The following is a 19,950-nucleotide window of genomic DNA, read 5'->3' as shown; positions in this document are numbered from 1 at the left end:
AAAATCTAAACTTTATAAGTTAGGAAAATACATAATTACTTTCATTTAACTTATTTCATAGTTTTATTTAACCACATATCTAAATTTTGTGAGAGATTTATCAATTAGCTATGTCCTTCTCTAACCTTTATATAAGGCGCTTATTTGATTCATTTAATTATCGATATAAATAAAAGACTCGATATGTCAATAGTTCGACATGGCTCAAGTAAATAAGTCTTCTGGTCCTACTAACCTTTATTTATTTATTTTTAATCTCATTATATTATTTCCACAAAATACAAAAGCTAATCTAGAATTTTATTTTGTTTTCAAAATTAAAAAGACAGATAAATAAGAATGTAAGCCACACTAAAATTCCATGATAATATATTTCCTTCCAAATTTAAATATACAAAACATCAATGGAACATATTATATTAATTCCCTAAGACCAATCACTAATGTGATCCATAAAATATGTCATATTCTTATAATTAAACATCTCCAAATAAAAACCATCTTGTCTTACTTCCCATTTGCAAGAGTAATGATAATTTGTATACTGACCACTATGAACACAAGTGCCTGGGTCATCAAACACTGTAATAGACTTATTCATTGAACCCCACCAAAAGTTACAAAAAAACGAAGTATTACCAAAAAATGACTCGCAAAATGACCAATGTAAGTCTTCATCTATGTTAAGATATGCATTTCTAGTTTCGTCATCCTTTGACGTGCAATGAACTTGCAATTGTGAGGTATTAGTAGGAAGTTTGTTGATAATATGTACCTCATAACTTGGTAAAATAAAGCAATTTTCCGCTAGCGAAAGGTCAAGATTAGGAGTGATCAATAACAAGAAAAAAAAGATGTTGAAATAAAGAGTCATATTATATTTGGGAGAAGCTAAGTATTGCAAATGAATTGAAGAGGAGAGGAGGCTTATATAGTTATAAGTAGGGTAGGGGTGTCAAATGGACGGGTTCAGTTGAAATAGAATTGGATTGGATTCTGACCCGTCCAAGTTTACTTTGGGCTCAAATTGACTCAAAAACGGATTGGGTCTTTGACCTGCCTAATTTGATTCGCTTAATCTGAAAAATTTTATTATATAGTTAAGTTTTATTACCACTGTTTGAATTTCAACACAAGAAGATTCTTTTAAAAAAGTTATAAATGAATAGATAATTTCTAAAAGATATAAAATAGATACTAATTCAAACATTTAATATAGGAAGTAGGAATATACATTACATCAATACAATAAAAAGTCTTAAAATATGTTGAAATTAGAGATTAAATTGGGCTCAATTCTCATAAAATGGGTTAAGACTTGAATGAATTGAGATGTAACTCAATTCAAATTATCTTGAGTTCACCCCTTAAAATTTTGGATGGGTTGGACGGGTCACCCATAGTTTGACTCATTTTTTACACCCGTAATTATAAGTATTGTGATGTCATTAATGTGTGTCAATAGTTGTAGTAAAAAAATAATTATGAGGTTCATAGGATAAGAATACACAACTTTAAGAAATTTCTACAACGCCTTAATCACTAGACAAAACTTTTGAGAGAAAAGACTCAAATATGCCATCAAATTTTCAGAAAAGGCTCATTTATGTTATCAGTTAAAAGTTTGGCTCATTTATGTCATTACTGTTAAAGAAAAGACTTATTCATGTCATTATTTTTTAATGGTGATTTTGCAAAATCATTTTGACACGTTGTCAATTATAATTCGGCCACATCATCAATTTTTTATTTTAAAAAATTATAATTCTGAAAAAAAATTGAATTATTTTTTTTATTAAATAAATTGATGACATGGTCGAATTATAGTTGGGCCATATCATCAATTTTTTTAATGAAAAATCAAAATTCTGAATAAAAATTGAATTATTTTTTTGATTTTTTTATTAAAAAAATTGATGACGAGTCCGAATTATAATTGGTCACGTGTCAAAAATGATTTTGCGGAACAATTGTTAAAAAATAATGGCATCAATGAGCTAAATTTTTAACTGATAGAATAAATGAGTCTTTTCTAAAAGTTTAATGACATATTTGAACCTTTTTCCCAACTTTTTACTTGCATTAAAAGGTGTTAAGTATATATATATTTATCAAATTATAATTTGACTTCTCTATACGTTATAATTTTTCAACGATTAGGTAATGGTGGGTCCGCCCCGCTAGTAAGTACAATTGATATATTTTTTTTCTTTGTATTAATTCTCAGTTGATAATAAATAAAATCAGTTTATTTACTAAAAAAAAAGGTAGAAATATTAAAAGGGGGTTTTAAGTGCAGGGGTTGAATTTATGAATTTATGACCTGTTTCCCCTTAAAAGGTAGTAGTAGTTTTTGGGGAAAAAGAACAATTTGGCAAAAACTGTTAATCATACAAAATTGTCATTTTTGTAGATAATTTTGGTAAAATATTTCTCCCAAAAACTAGAAAAAATTAAGTTTTGGGGACAAATCCTATCTTTAGGAATTCTTTTACAAATTTAGAATTTATCCTAAACTTTTTTTTTATATATAAAAATAGTTCATCATTTATTAATCCCAACTTGACAAGTTTGAGAAACACACCATAAACAGACTCACTAAATTTATGTAATTTATTTTTATTTATAAAGAGTTTGTTGTTATTTGATTCTCAAGTATGTAATGATATTGTTTCATAGAATTTGTCAAAATAAAATTTGAAAATTGTTTATATGCATGTAAGAGCTTATAACTTTTAGTTTAATTTTATGACGAAATATGTTTATTATTAAATGATAATACAAACTTATGAGTATTATTTTTTATAGCTTATAGATAAAAATTATATTTTTCTATAAAAAAATCAAATATTTTTTAAAAATATTATGATCAAACATATGATGAAACTTCTTCCTAAATAATTATATTTCCGATTAGAGTGTTTGAAACTGAAAATAAATCATCGATGTACTCAATAAAAAAATACAAATGATGACTATTTTTCCTTAAAATGACTAAAATACCCTTAAAGTTATTAACACAAAAAATAAACACATTATTGCAATATTTTTTATTCTATAATTATGTCAAATCTTAATTAAATTGAATCTCAAATTCACACTAAGTTATCCATTGATTAGGATCAAAATCTTGATTTAAATTGCAACTGTTAATTGTATCTTTTCAAAAGCATTGAATTACCATTAAATGTGTTTTGACTAATTTTCTCTTTAATTAAATTGTTTATTTTAATTTGGTTAAATTTACTTAATATTATCAATAGTTACACGCCAATTTTTTTTATTTTTTATTTTTGTTAAAAATAAGCCATTCACAATGATTAATTTGGACATGTTAGTCTAGCTATAATGTTGGTTTGTCAATGATTTAGTGACAAATTCAAGCTAAAATTATAACAGCAAGATATAAATAAGTCAAATTTTTAATCGAGGACTATAACAAAGTAAAAAAAATGATTTTTTTCTAATATTAAAAAAACAAGAATATATATTATAAATAAGAAAGAAAGTCTCAAGTGAAATTTCCATCTTATTTCCTTTCACTTAATATAATTAACAAGATCACAAACAAAACATTATATTCTCTAATACCACATATTAATACGATACATGTAATATGTTTCATTACTAGCATCATATTGTTCCAAATAAAAACCATCTTCCCTCACCTCCCATTTACAATACTGTAGTATATTTAGATTTGGTCCATGATGGACACAATAAATTGGGTCATCATACACCGCAAAAGACCTGTCTTTCGAATCCCACCAAAAATGACAAAAGTATAAAATATCAGTAAAAGTTTTCTCGCAAAACGACCAATTAAAATCTTCATCGATGGGAAGAATTATGTTTCCAAGTTCTTGATCCTTCGACGCACAATGAACTTGTAATGGTGGACTATTAGGAGGAAGTTTGTTGATAACATGTACCTCATATTTTTTCGTAAAAAAACATTTTTTCGCTAATGAAAAGTTAAGCGGAGTAACCAATAACCACAAAAATAAGATGTTGATGAAGGAGAAAGCCATACGGGAGAAAAGATAATTATATTGAAAATGAAAGGGGAGAGGGGGATTATGGTGATTTATATAAGGAAAAAAAAACATTAGTGTAATTAGTTTGATTTGATCCAACCATTTATATCAAACTTTCCGTGTGGCATGTTTAAAACCATAAAATATAAAAATCTTCTTTATACCCTTAAACTTCGTGCCAAATCAAACTAGATCATTCTTTGTTAATCGGAGAAAAGTAATAAATAATTGAGTTGTCATACTCTTACAAAATCATGATTTGGGGTTGCAACTACTTCGTATCTTTTTCAAAAGCACTTAATTAGCATTTAATGTCTTTTGCCTTTTTTTTTTTCTCTCCATATCTATTTATATTTTTGACTTATATGAAATATTGTAAAATTTTGATAAAATATAGTTGTTTGAGTGATAAATATTTTTTTTTGTTTTAATTTGAAAATTATGAATTTGAGTCACCAATTTTAAATGCCTCGTACATTATAGTAAATTATTGTGAGAAGATTGAAGAGAAAGTGTTTCAAGAGAGTAATTAGCAATTTGTGTTTAGTTAAGTTATTTTAGAAGCAATTTTGTTTGTAGTTTTTAAGTTACTACAAATTTTATAATCTTTTATATAAGTCGAAAATATTTGATAACCGTTTTCAAGTTACTATTAATAAATCAATGTGGTAAAACTTAATTTTTCAAGAAAAGTAACTTTTGCTACCAACCAACTAAAAAAAAGAAACTATTTTTGACTTTTCACAAAATTAGCCAAAAATACTATTATTACCACTCCATGGATGAGTCTATTAAATTAGATTAATCGTTAAAACAAAATGATTAATCTATCAAACTTTTAGGCAAAATGATTTATAAAATTTAACATAATAATAATGTAGATTGATATCTTCGATTCACGTCTTGTTTGAAGACGATTGCTATCAAGTAATATCCAGTCGATGACTATATATATAACATATCAAAGAGATGGAAAAACTTATCTATCACTAAATAATATAAACAAAAAAAAAGATAAATGAGATAGAAATTAACTAAAAAATTCATTAAACTTTATTTAAACAGTAACACAAATTTAAAAAATTATATTCCCTACCATTGTTCTAACTTCTCCATATAATAAGTACTTGTTCTAGCATTATATTGTTCCAAATAAAAACCATCTTCTCTCACTTCCCATTTACAATATTTTAGAACATTTGGATTTTTACCATTTTTGACACAATAAGTTGGATCATCAAACACATCAAAAGACTTGTCTTTTGGACCCCACCAAAAGTGACAAAAATATAAAGTAGTATCGAGAAACGACTCGCAAAACGACCAATTTAAATCTCCATTTATAGGAAGAATTTGATCTCCAATTTCTGTATCTTTCGACGCGCAATGAAGTCGTAATTTCGGAGAATTAGCAGGAAGTTTGTTGATAACATGCACCTCGTATTTTTGAGAAAAAACACATTTTTTCGCAAACGAAAGGTCAAGGGGAGCGATCAATAACACTAGCAAGAAAAAGATGTTGACGAATGAGAGAGTCATATTGAAGGAGAATATATGAGTATTGAAAATGAAAAGAAAAGGGATAGACTTTGGGGTTTTATAGCACGAAAAAAATAATCTAAATTTAATCAAATCAAAATAAAAAGCCAAGAAATATTGCAAACGTCAGACGATGGTATAATATTATCTATAAAATTGGATAATATATATGTAAATATTATATTCAAATCATATATTACCTAAAATGTTATTATTATTTTTCAAGAGCTAAATACGCAAGTGACAAATCGTTAAAAAAAAAAAGGACATTTACGTTATAATTGTATAGTTTTTTTTTTCTTTTCTTAGTTTTTCTATTATAGGAATAATAATAAAATAAATAAAACCTTTTGCTATCACTAAATGATTTATAGTGATCTTATTGATTCATTTTCTAAATAAATAAATAAATCTTTTTGCCATCACTAATTGATTTCTCTTGATCTTATTGATTTATTTTTTATTATAATAAAATTGCCACCCTAATCATTTGAACTAAAGTAAAATCATTATAAACTTAAGTAGAATGATATAAAGAGAAAGTGATATATATATATTAAAAAAAATTAATTTTTTATAAATTTCAAAGAATTTTGTAAATTCCTTCTTATATTTTCCGACATTTCTCATTTTATAAAAAATTATGGGTCAAAGTGTGATTAATTATGACCAAATTTATCAAAGTTTTATCTGATATAAGTTGTGTTACTTCTAACCCACAAGGTATAAATACAAAAAAAAAAAAAAATTGTCCTACATAAATTTAGAAAATTAAAATATTCTTACATAAATTTAAAAAAAAATTGTCTTGTTCGACATAAGAAATTAATGTAACAATTTTACTTTAGAATAAATTAATCGGAAAAAAAATTTAATTTAGCCCTTATTAACTACTTTACATATTTCATATAGTTTATGATCCTTTAATTATTAATTATCATAATACCATTTACCCCATATATTTCTCTTACCAAATATTTTAGACTTCTTAATTTTAAAATATATTTTCTTATTAATCACATATTTTAAGAATCATAAATTATTATTTCTCTTAATTCCTTTTTACCATATATTTTTGTCTTGTCATTTATTTTAGAAATCCTTAATTTTTAAAAATATATTTTTCTTTGATATTATATTTCAACACTCCTTAATTTTAAATATTATAAAGATAAATGATAGAAAATGTACTCATGGGTGCTTTATTTCCTCTTTGATTGGCTATAATTGTGAATATCTTTTTTTTTTAATCATTTTAAACCATTATTTCTCAACTAAAAGCTAGCATTAAAAATACAAAATAAATACGGAGAATCGGATTCGAGAATATTCAAATGAGATTTGATAATTTATCGATTTAAGCTAAAAATATTAAGATGATTGATTGATAGTTCAAAGAGACAAGGAAGAAGAAATTGATTTGAACAAAAAAAAAAACTTTTACGATCATCATTTGTACAAAAGTATTTAAATTTATTAAAAAGATATTTTTTTAAGAAAAGATAAATACTCATAAAAGACTTAGATCTGAATTATTCAGATTCTTTTCAAATCCTCGTTAATTGCAAACAAATGAGGTCATAAAAATAAAAACATAAAAATAAATGAGAAAGAAAGTCACACTAAAATCCAATCCAATTTATTATTTAAATAAGAATACAAATTATAAATATCATATTCCCTAAAGTGTCCAATTAAAAATGTGATCCATATAATATGTTTTACTAGTACCATTATAATTTTCCAAATAAAAACCATCTGCCCTCACCTCCCATTTACAATAGTGTAGATAATTTATAAATTTTCCTCTTTTCACACAATAGACTGGATCATTATAAACAATAAAAGATCTATCATTTGAACCCCACCAAAAATGACAAAAGAATAATGTCCTATCCATAATGTACTCGCAAAAATCCCAATTAAAGTCTTGATTTATAGCAGGATAATGATATCCAAGATCATCATTCTTTGACGCACAATGAAGTTCTAATTGTGGAGTATTAGCAGGAAGACGGTTGATAACATGTACCTCGTACCTTGTTTGAATAACACATTTTCTTCTAGCTAGGGTAAGGTCTAGAGGAGTGATCAATAATGACAAGAAGAAGTAAATGTTGATAAAGGAGAAAGCCATATTTGGGAGAAGCTAAGTATTGAAAATGAAAAGGAAGAGAGGGGTTCTTGATTTTATATATACCAAAAAATAAAAATTTAGTCAACTTGACAAATAATTATTGATTTGGATTCTAAAAATTTGATGTGTTTTTGACCGAATTTAAGGTTTTATATTATTTTTTATTTTTTAAATGTTTTTTTTATGTCTAAGTTAGATATTTTAATTTTGTTAAGTTTATTTAAAATATCTAAAAATAAAAAAAATATATATATATATATTTTATTTTTAATTTTAGATTGTTAATTAATTTTTATTTTTTTTATGTCTGTGTTGCTAGTTTGAATGAATTCTCTGTTTGATCGTGCTTAGAAAAGTTTCAGTTATTTTTATGCTATATAATATGTGTGTTGCTTTGATCTTTTAGGTGCTTATAAATATAATATAAGATAATTTTCAACCGATTTACTAACTACGGTATGTATGTCTAAAATGAAATATTATTATCACTATTATTTAAAACTACATGAGATTGATAAATTTTGATCAAACAATTGTAGTGCAGCATCACTTGATTCATGCTTAAAAATTGACAAACTAATTTTTGTAGGAAAATTTAGATAGGTTAAATATTGTTTCAATTAAAAATGTGAGTACAATATCTTCTTCGAGACACTTAAAAGAAATTCAAATATGTGGTGACGCACCTTGATCAAATTATTTTGATAATTTATTTTTATTTTATTCAAACCAAGAGGTGTAAATCGAGAATATATGTAACACACTCGAGAGAATAAAGCAGTTATGCTTCGAAGCTATTAAATATAGAAATCAAGAATGTGGTTACGCATCTAGGTTTAAATCAAATAAATGTTCAACAAATAAAAAATGTGAGCAAATCATGACCTATAAAAATATATCCGAAAAATGAATAAAAGTTAATAAAAGCGATCGTGCTAGAATCACGGGATTCGAGAGATGCCTAATACCTTTTTCTTAGTCAACAAAATTCATTACTCAAACTTCTAGCTCGCAGACCACATAAAGAATCATTTCCTTTTGATTAGGGATTAAACAAAAATGTGACTTGAAACACCATAACTCAATTCCAAGTGACGACTCTAAAAAAAACATATTTCCTAATTATTACCGTCATTTAAATTGAAAAAACCCTACTACCATCGTGCAAAAAAGGAGGGTGACAATTTGTACTATTATGTGGGGGTGAGGTGGGGGTATTCATTTTTTTTTAAAAAAAACTACTTAAATTTTTTAAAAAAATTTATTATATTTACTAATTCTTCCTCCAGTTTAAAATAATTATAATTTATATCACTAATTAATAATTTCATACCAAATTCAAGTTAGACTGATACACCTAATTATACATTTTTTTTACTATTAGATACATTGAAATTGAAAGAGAGGCGAGAGAGAACAACAAAGAGGCATGTATACTAAAAGTAGATGTCTAAAATTAATTGTCAATTTAAATAATCAAGAAACAATTAGTCATCTTTTTCCAAATTTTCGCTTAATGATAGTGTAGTTCAATTGAAAAGTTACGTAGACTTTTGATATTCTTGGTATAGTAGGGTTATATTAGTCAAATTACACATTATATTAATTTTTTCTTAAAAAGTGTGTATAACCTAACATGACAAACAATTATGAACGGAGAAAGTATCAAATATCAATAGTTAGGCATCATCACAAGATTGGATCATTATTTAAACTTCTAATTGGAACTTCATAATAAGTTGAGGGATACATAAAAATAAGTAGGTTCACCTCTTATTATCAAAACTCCCTTCAATAAAATAGTTTTTATCGGCTATAAATATATACATTAATAAAAAGAGTTAAAATATATATCAATATTAGTTAATTGTCATTGAATCTCGTTATATATTTTAGAGACACTTACAAAGGGAGTTAATTAACTCTAAAAACACATATTCAGCGGTAATAAAGTTATTATCGTTATAATCAAATACCGCTCGAAATCAATTTTGGTATAGTGACACCATTAAGATTTAGAGATGAGCCAAAACACCATTTCCGAATTTCGACCTTGATTTGAAAATTAATTCGAGAGTTGACTCGAGATCTAACTTTTGACTCCATTTCCAATCCACTGCTCCCTAGCTACTAGTGATTAGAATTTAGAACCCAAGCTTGATTCGAGACTCAGATCCCAACCTTGATTGGGGGCTTAAGATCCAACTCCAAACCCCAAACCCCAACTCGATGCCCTAACAATAAGTCGACCGACAGGGATTTGACCCAAACGCAACCCTAATCAAGAGTTTTAACCTTTACTTCCAACCTAAGACTCACTCTGGACTCGAGATCCAACACCCGATCTTGAGATCGGTTATTAGGGCAGTGGCCTAGCTAGAGCCAACCTGGGGTGTCCAACTGAACACCCTGCGTCAAAAAAATTATGTTGTATATGTATGTCAAATTATTTCTGTAAAGGATATAAACTTAAAGTTCGACACTCTTACCAAAAGTTGTGCCTTTGGCGCAGTGGTAATAAGTGTCCATTTAATGAATTTTGACAGCCACACCCCATTATCCTTGGACATCCTTAGTAAAATTTCTGTCTCCGTCACTGTACTAGGGTCATATTCGAATTGGGATCGAACCGGATTGAGTCCAGGATTGTGATAGGGGGCTTGGATTTAATGTCATAATACTTGCTCAGATTATAATCAAATTCTTTTGAGATAATATTTTTTTTTACTAATAAAATATCAAAAAAAAATTGGCTTAAACCACCAAAAGGTTTTCTCAAACTTAACATTCATTTGAACCTAATTCAACTAATGGTTGCACTTAAGGAATGATAATTAAAGTAAAAATGAATCAAATAAGCAAGGTAATAACTTAATTCATTCTTATTTTTTTGACTTGTACAATTAGAACATCCACAATAAAATTCATAATAAATTTTCACCATAATTCTTAAAAAAAAAAAATACATCATATATTCCTTTAAGACCACTCAGTATATCGATACATATTGATATTTCCATTATCATTATCATGTCCCAAATAAAAACCATCTGATTTCACAATCCATATACATTCTCTTGAAAAATATGGAACTTGTCCATCTTTAACACAAGTTTCTATATCATTAAAAACATCAAAAACTTTATTTTTTTCGTCCCACCAAAAATGACAAAAATACAAACTTCTTCCAAAAAGATCCCCACAAAATGACCAATTGACATCTTCATTTAGCAATGGAAAATATTCTCCGAAATCATCGTCTCCAGATTGACAATGAATTTTTAGCTGTGGGGAATAACTAGGAAGATTGTTGATAACATGGATCTCGTATTTTGGTGTAAAGAAACATTTTTTTGCTATTGATAATTCAAGAGGAGTGATTAGTAAAAATAAGATAATGTAGATTAATGAATTAGCCATAGTGAGAAAAATAATAAGAAATTTTACAAGGTTCTTTGAGATTTATACAAAAGTAATATTTTTTTTTTGTTTTGGTTGATTTTTGCAATGCGTTTAATTAAGGTAAGATAATTAAGGTTTTTGTAATGATTTTTCTGTATTTCAATTAGTAGGATATTAGTTTTTAAAAGAAAATAAATTAATATAGAAATCAATTAGTTATAGCAAATGATTTATTTATTTTATTATATTTCCTATAATAGAAGAACAATGAAAAGAAACTATATGAGACAATATTAACGTAAATGCTCTTTTTTAAGGTCACCATTTAATGTGGTGCGATGGATGGAGTTGTTTTTTTCTTAACCAAAAGATGCAGATTCGAGTTTTAGATATGAAAAAATCCTTCGTTGGGAGCGCTACTCCGGAATGGAGCCCTACCTCCCGCAAATCCAAATTAATTGGGCTCCGATATGAAAAAGGTTTTAAAAAATCCTTGGTAGAGAGTGCTACTCCAAATGGAGCCCTACCTGCCGCAAATCCAAATTAATTGGGCTTCGCTATAAAAAGTTCTCTGCAGAGGGCGCTACCGCTAAATGAAGCTCTACTCGGTACGAATCCAAATTAATCAAGCTGTATGAGAGTAAGTCCTTCGTAGAGAGTGCTAAATCCCCCCCCCCCCCGAATGTAGCAAGTCATTGGTAGAGTGTTACCCCTGAAGGTAATGGAACCCTACCTGCCGTAAATCCATTTAATCGGGCTCCGATATGGAAAAAGTATGAAAAATCTTTGATAGAAAGTGTTACACCCCGATGCTAATGGAACCCTACCTACCGCAAATCCATTTAATGGGGCTCCGATATGAAAAAGGTATGAAAGTCTTTGGTAGAGAGTGTTACCACCGAATGGAACCCTACCTACCGCAAATTTAAATTAATCGGGCTTTGATGTGAAAAAGTCCTTGGTAGAGAGCATTACCCCCAAATGAAGCCCTACCTGGCGCAAATCTAAATTAATTGGACTCCGATATGAAAGTCTTCCGTAGAAAGCACTATCCCTATTTGGAGCCCTACCCAAATTAATCAAAGAAGCTCCGATATAAACAGATCTTTGATAGGAGAGTGCTGCCCCTCCAAGTGAAGCCCTAACCAGCATGAATCCAAATTAATCGAGCTGTAAGGTAAATGCCTACGCCAGGTAAGATCAAAATATATACTATTTTAAGAAATTGTGCACATATACCTCTAGAAAAATACCAATTCAGATATTGCTACACTCAAATCTAACATTTGATTATCCTTTGCATATTCTTTTAGACGAAACATAAACTATCGTCTAACATTTTGCAATTGTTTTCCAGTAGACAGTACAACTAACAAGTTTAATTGCTTCAGCAACAACATCTGCAGATTCTTGGCTATTTTCTTTTCCTCAAAAAAACATCGAAGAGAACGAGCATCGTTGTTGAGAAAAATCAGAGAAGAACACCAGTGGTGTAATGTACAACTATTACTCTTATTAAGGAACAAGACTATCTATCCCTATATATATTCCCAGAATCAGAAATCAACAGTTAAAAAAGAAGCATCGGGTTGGTGGCGGGCATTTTACATAAACATACCGCTCATTCAACACCCCTATACATCTCTCTACGTTTAGGATACCCTTAAAAAACTAGGAAAAAGAAATGTCATAATCCGAAAGCCTATTTACAGTGCAAGTTTGTCCAGGTATTAGGGCTCGGGCTGCTCAGTCTTCACAGCTGCACGAGGTGATGATATGCAGTTCCCGTTTTGAAGGTAAAGGGTGTTGGCAACTATGGAATCACTAACCAAGCCCACAGCATCAACGTCATCAAAATTAAGAGCGCCTCTGAGCTTCCGATTGCTGCAGATGAGAGGATTTGAGTCGAATTGTATTTAGATAAAGGAGTTTTGCTGATGGGTAAAAGAACCACGTACCCATTCAAGCGGTTGTTGATTACTGTCAAATCTTTTGAGGGGCTCTGATAAGCATGAGTGCTTTCTCCCACACAAGCATAATAGCTTTTAGAGCTATGGGAAATCAACGCATCCATCTGAAATCAGAAATAAGAGATGAATGCGAGAAATAATGGACCAAAGAGGGGTCATGAAAGGTGGTATATTCATTCAAAATCCCATATTTCTCAACTCTGAAACATTCGAAATATGAACTTCAAGTCACACTGGAAAAACATAGACACTAACCTTCGATGATCGCAGCGGGGAGACATAAACATTATGAACAGCAGATACTTTCTTTGGAGACATGTCGGGGAGACTGGGAAATGAAGATGATCTGGGGGATGCTGGTCCTTGCCCTGAATGAGATGAAGAAAACAAAAAAGGCCACAGGTTAGACAATTTTGTACATGAGAAAGAAATCATATAGAGAAACCAAACGAGAAGAAAAATAGTACTTCACAACCGCATAATAAAGAGAACTCACCGTCCTTCTTGGTTTTTTCAACATGGTTATTCTTTTGCTCATTTCCAGCAGGTGCAAGCTCAACTAATAATGGCTTAACAGAAGGAATAAACATTTCATTGTAGAACGTGATGATATCCACATGTTCTGAACCTGTTTTCTGTTTTAAATCCAAAAGAAATTGGTCAGTGGTTCTAGAAACTGTAAGAGACTCGTGTCAACGATCTAAAGACTGATGACATTACCCCATTGTGACGCGCTGATGTCCAGTCAACAAAAACACTTCGAAAAACTTGTGGTTTGCACTGAGGTTGCTTTCGGTAGTTGTATATGATTTCTTTGAAGGTCAAGTTAAGTTGTGAAATCTGCAATATAATCAAGAAACAAGGTGTGAAATAAGAGAATTACAGACTATCAGCTCCAGCTATCTCCCTTTTCCCCCAACGTTTACCTTGGCAACTCCATAGAAAGAGCAAAGGATGATCTGGTCAATATGTCTGCTGAAGAAAAGACTTGTCCTCTGACTGAGAATCTTCTGAAAAAGGCAATATACAGTCTCTCTTATTTGTTGAGAAAGCTGTAGCCGCTCAATCATGCCATTGATTCTGACAGCAGCCAACTTCACAATCTAGGTGGAACATGACATAAGAGAAAAAAGGAATGGTAAAATAATCAGCAGGCTAAACCAAAGAACTTGATCGAGAAAAAACATCTAATTAGCATCTAACAGAAGAATCAGAATCCAGGATATCCATATTCGAACTGCTAGATCCCACTATTTGCATCTGCCATTCACAGTTCACATTTACTTAAATATTGTAAGGAGCTACCAGAAGATTAAAATCAAGATCTCATGTCAAAAATTACTGGATAAAAAGTTGGTTGTTAAAGAGATGTAAGTTCTTTTCCAAAAAGAAGTTGGAAATTGAGAACCCAGAGGAGCACTTCTGGCACTAAATGGCTAACCAGCATGTGAGCATTTGAACAACTTAAAAATGTGATAACCACTTCAAAAAGAGATTGACACAGCATAATCAACATAAAAACTGATGGAATAATTGACAGTTTTACCTTGCCAAAGAATACATTGATGGATGTCTCAGCACATGTTTCCCCTCCACCACCAGGGTTTGGTCTTGTTGGACTGTTAAAGTTCAAAAGATTAACACTTAATAGCAAAATACAGATCCCTAGATTATTGAGCAAACAAAAACTTAAGAATCCAACTGTAACTCGAAAGTACCTTGCAAACGCAGACTGCAAAGGTGGAGGAAACTTTGACTTTATATTGGTGAGAGCCAGAAAACGATCCTTCACAGGTGATGTGAAGGAATTTCGCTCAACCAGCACACTACGATATTCAGTACACAATCTCTTCGGTGACCGGATATCACAGATATGACCTAGTAAGATTAATGATTTAAGATTAAAGTTGGGTTAGTTTTCCTCCCAAGAATCTAAGAAGGCACACCATTCAGGACTAAACCTTCATAGTATTTACGAAACTTCAAGATTAGGGGAAAACATGATACCATTAGGGGCCAAGTCACTCTTCTGTAAAGGTGGCACTGGTGGTAAATTTCCCAAAGATGGGTTAATGTGCATTGCAATAGCATCCAAGGATGGCATCGGTTCAGCCAACAGGCCCAGACGATTAATTTCTGCAGAAAGTGATGGTTTTGCAACAGTCAAAGAGTTGTACATTGAAGAGCCCTTTTCCCAAACCATGCTCTCCAAGAGTCTTTCTTCGAGTGAATTCAAATGGCGTCTCAGTTCTCGAGGAAGACTTTCTTCATGCCTGATGAAGCTCTCTATCACCTTACTGAGATCAAAAGATGTAATTCCTGTTCTCTCCAAAACAGCTGGAAACAACATTGTAACTGTCTTGTGAGTGGCAAGAACTAGTTCAGCTGAGCAGGCAAGCATACATCTATGAAACCTCTCATTGGTTAGCAACGAAGTTAAATTGGTCACATGCAAAATCTGAGATTCTGCGACACACATAGTCTGCAGAACCCTATAATACAACTTCAGAGACTCAGATCTACGTTGCTCTGCCCATATGTTGTCCATTAAGCTTGTGCTTTGCAGGCTCCCAGCCGCACAATGCTCCCCAGGACCACTACTTGGAAATATAGCCTCCAGAATAATGTGAGCCCTCCGGATCACATCAGCTGATACATTCCTATCACAGGCAGACAAAAATCTCTCCAACTCAGGTGAAGGTTTTGCCTGTAGTGGAGCTATGACGGTACGCAGCCACCTGGCAGTTGTCATCGCTGTGGTTACAGGGGTAGCTGCCATCTTTGAGTTACCACAATTTAGATTGCTATTAACATTGGAAGCACCAGGAGAACGGTAAGGAGAGAGTGGGCTTGTAATTGTCTTTGTTGGGGAAGCCATTGCATCAAATTTCTTCTGCACAACATAAGACAAACACAAATGGTTTCAAAGAGTGTTCAATTTACTGCATGATGGCTTTAACAAAATGAAGATATCCTTGGAACAAACCTTGATTCCATTCATATTGACTGCACCTCCAGACAAGCTCCCTGACCCCAGCAAGCTATCCTCATCATTGACAAAAATCCTCTCATCCAATTCACCCTTGTTCTGAATTGCATCATTGTAATCCTTCTCCAGTATACATATACTTGACGATAAAGATGATTCCTCCAGTAAATTTTCGAAATACGTCAAACCATCTGCAACAAACATCCTAACTTTCAGAAATATCAAAATTAACTAAAGAAAGAGATTGCTGATGTCGAGACAAACCTGCGTCGATATTGTCCAGGTTCTTTGCCCTGCATTCTGAAGCCAAACAAAGTTCCTTCTTCAACTTTACTGTTATTAGATTATTAACTTTGTCCATGGTCTCCCTTAAGTCATCTATCGAGGTCTGGTAAATGCTGCTTAATGAAACAAGCAAGTCCACTTTGTCTCCTTTCTTAACTGTAAGAAAATCAGCTTTTTAGTACAAGGTCTACGACATCACAGATCTCCAAACAGAAAAGTTGAAGAGGTAGTGGACCAAAACCCCAACTCTCTTAATGCAAAATATGTAAAGATAATTACCAAATCGTGGGGAGTCATTGATGTTGAAATTTCTGAAGCATACAGGCACATGTATTATTAAGATTGCCTGCACCATGGTTGTAAAACAGTAGTCAGACATGTCACCTATTTCTTAAGAGCAACATGGTAAGATCCAATCCATAGAATTGCAATGGGAAAGATGATTAGATGCACTGTATTTAATTCTTGAACACATAACTGCTGTGCTAGTTATGTCAAAGACAAAAAGGAGTATAAATGTGCCAGCTCAGCTGGTGTAAATGAAAAGATTTGCTGAAGTATGCATTTTGGTGCAGATGATCAATAAAGCCACTGGCCTCTTAAGTTACCAATTTAGAAAAAAAAAGGAGGTTTCCATTGAGTTTCACCTTAAGCACTCTAGTGCTTGTACTAAACATTTACGTAATGCTAAGCACCGAACCTGAGGTGCACCTAGCTTCGTGACTTAACCTTTACAACATTGCACACAAGTTAAACAGAGTCTATTATTAGCATGCCCAATACAACATACACACAACATAATAAACCAGACAGAATCCAAGGAATCAACTAAATAGAGTAGAAACTGACCAGCACAGAAACTAAACCATTTGTGCATGTCACAAGGTCCTTGAAGCGGCTGAATACATGTTCGCGAAGTGAAAGAAAAAGCAACCAGCCAAAACGATAATACTGTGGCAAGAGGACAATCGAATTAGAAGTAGCAGACTGATTTACTTCATTGTTATCACTTGACAAAAACAGCTCCTGATATGCGCGCTTGTAGTACCTAAAAGCAGTAAAATTGTTATCAGATGTACCACAAAAAGCCACATCCTGAGTATTAACGGAATGAGCATCACAAAGCAATATAAGTAGAGGAAATTAGTGCTTGAAAAGAGTACTCACTTGCTTAAAAGGCTCAAATGCACAAAGTTGGTCTGCAATTCCTTTGCCTAATACAACAGTTCAAATAAATTTTAAGTGCATGAATAAATGCTTAATAATAATATATAACTCCTCTGTCCTAATACATGTGGCACACTTTCCTTTTTAGTGTACAAAAAAGAATGTCACAGTCTATAATTGGAAACAACGGTGTCACCACCAACTGTGCCACATTGTTAGGACAAAGAGAGCCAATAGAAACAACAATAGCTGCAGAACATGAGATTAACCCTCCACGTCATCATTACCTGAAGTCTCTTCTCCCAATCTGAACCATATAGGTTGCTTAATACTGGACCAACTTTAACAATAAACTGTGGTAATTCTTTGAAGAAATCTAGAACACTAAAAAACGAAACAAAATTCATAAGAACAGAGATAAAATCACGACTTTTACAAGAAACACAAGAACATTAGATAAACGCACTTGAGTTTCGCCCCTCGCAGAATTTGGCATAGATCAAATCCATTTCCTTCATTCCCATTACTCGAATTCCTAGCTTCATTCTCACTTAATCTCTTCACCGAGAACAGAACAAACACAAACCAATACCGTTCAACTTCCTCCGGCTGTTAAAGAACACACTCAAGTCAATTCTAGTCCATATTAAAACCACCTAACTTGTCATTTCACACTAAATTAGCAAAAGATAGAATCATGAGGACTTACCGTTATAGCTCCAATAGCAGCATTATTTGACAGTAAAAGATGTTTACTGTCCATAAACAGCTTTCTAGCTTCTACCATAAAACTCTCACCCATCGACAATCCATTCTGTAAATCAAACAACAAATGTTAAAAAATACTAAAATCCAAAGTTTACCATATCAGTAACAGAACAAAATTTTTGCATCATGGGTCTTTGAGCTACAAGTAGAAAATGCAACACAAGAAACTCATTCTGTAAATCAAACAAATGAAAAAACTACTAAAATTCGCCTAAAAACAAAAAATTAAAATGGCAACACCCATAAAAGAAACCAGAAAAAGAACAAATTTTGCACACATGGGCCTCTTAGCTACGATTTCAAAATGCAGGAAACAAGAAACACATTCTGTAAATCAAACAACAAACGTAATAATCCCACCTAAAAAAAGTTAAAATCGTCATATCCATAAACAAAACCAGAAAAGAACAAAATTTGCATACATGGGTCTCGACGCTACAACTAAAAAAATGCAGAAAACAAGAAACTCATTCTGTAAATCAAACAACAAATGCTAAAAATACTAAAATCGCCAAACGCATAACAGAAACCGTTAAAGAACAAATATTTCACACATGGGGTTTCACAAAAATGATTTTTTTAAACAAATTAACCAACAAAACACAACAACGACCAAATCTTCCTTCTTTCTCAACTAAATCAAGCCCAAAAAAATCAGCTGAAAGTATTTACAACCTAAAATCAAACTCAACAAAACTAAGCGTACCTTGCAGAAATCAGTAAATCGAACTTCAAGAGAGTCCACCGAACCATTCTCTTCAGAATTCGAATGATTCTTCAGCTCCTCCATATTCATCCACAACTAACTAAAGAAACCCAAACCCAGAACCCAAAATTCTACAAATTTCTCAGATCTGTATAATTAGATCCAAATTCTTCAAAAACTAAAAAACCCCTAATTTTCCCTCGCCTTTCTCTCTCTATCTCTATGACCAATTTTGCTTCTTTTTTTTTTTTATTTGTTTGTTTGCTCTGTTTAGCTATAAACCCTAACTTTAGGGCGGGAAAATACATAAAGTGTATGTCATATGGTTTATGTCCATACATAGCCGACAACGTTGTAGGATTAGCCAATCAAAATTCGACACGTGTTTTGTCTGTTAGGTTTTTTACCGCCAAATTTCCGTCTTTAGCTTAACGAGTCTCCCGCGAGAAACTACTGTTTGTTAAAAAAATTAAAAAATGAAACGCCTGAATTATTATTTATTACCGAATTTTCGTTTTTTGGGTAAGTTATATTAATTTATTTTACCTAATATAATTGATGTTTTAGTGTGTAATATTAGTTGTTACTGTTTTCGTAATAGTTATTATATCATGATTTATCGTATTCGAGGTAAGAATCTTTTAAAAATAACTTTTCTATCTCCACGTATAGAATAAAATTTGTGTATACTTTATTCTCTCTGAATCCACGTGTGGAATCTCAATATTGTTGTTTGTTGTGTATTAATGAGATAATGAAATTATGAATTTATTAATTATGTGAAATTGCAAATGAAATTAATTAATTAATTTTTACAATTGCAAATGTAAAGGATATGTATCTAGGCCCATAAATAATCTGGATATTGACCAAATCCAGCCCAGGCCCATTAATAAGCATATTTAAGGAACATAGCACTTTGTTTTCTCCCTTTTAATATTTAAGGACCG

General features: G+C 31.2%; 2 protein-coding genes across 2 annotated transcripts; both read right to left on the bottom strand.

Annotated features, from left to right (window-relative positions):
• Positions 1–347: 347 nt before the first annotated feature.
• On the bottom strand, positions 348–877 carry sph1 (S-protein homologue). Its single transcript, NM_001247033.2, has one exon. It carries the CDS (start codon positions 872–874, stop codon positions 428–430), a length of 447 nt encoding a protein of 148 aa, NP_001233962.1. The 5' UTR covers positions 875–877; the 3' UTR covers positions 348–427.
• Positions 878–12,556: 11,679 nt separating this feature from the next.
• Positions 12,557–19,230, bottom strand: RBR1 (retinoblastoma-related protein 1). The gene is given in 18 exon segments (NM_001279233.2): positions 12,557–12,999; positions 13,074–13,189; positions 13,341–13,453; positions 13,582–13,720; positions 13,806–13,925; positions 14,012–14,188; positions 14,632–14,704; positions 14,804–14,963; positions 15,093–15,978; positions 16,072–16,265; positions 16,339–16,515; positions 16,639–16,705; positions 17,209–17,407; positions 17,527–17,573; positions 17,814–17,910; positions 17,993–18,135; positions 18,236–18,340; positions 19,001–19,230. Coding segments are annotated over 18 exon segments (3,057 nt in total). The 5' UTR covers positions 19,091–19,230; the 3' UTR covers positions 12,557–12,845.
• Between the last annotated feature and the right edge of the window lie 720 nt (positions 19,231–19,950).

This window comes from Solanum lycopersicum, chromosome 9 (assembly GCF_036512215.1).
Source record: "Solanum lycopersicum chromosome 9, SLM_r2.1".
Taxonomy (NCBI): domain Eukaryota; kingdom Viridiplantae; phylum Streptophyta; class Magnoliopsida; order Solanales; family Solanaceae; genus Solanum; species Solanum lycopersicum.
This window is presented reverse-complemented; position numbering and strand designations above follow the sequence as displayed.

What these genes read in the sequence shown, in the direction of transcription:
- sph1 (NM_001247033.2), bottom strand. Translation starts at nt 874, where the DNA reads ATGACTCTTTATTTCAACATCTTTTTTTTCTTGTTATTGATCACTCCT.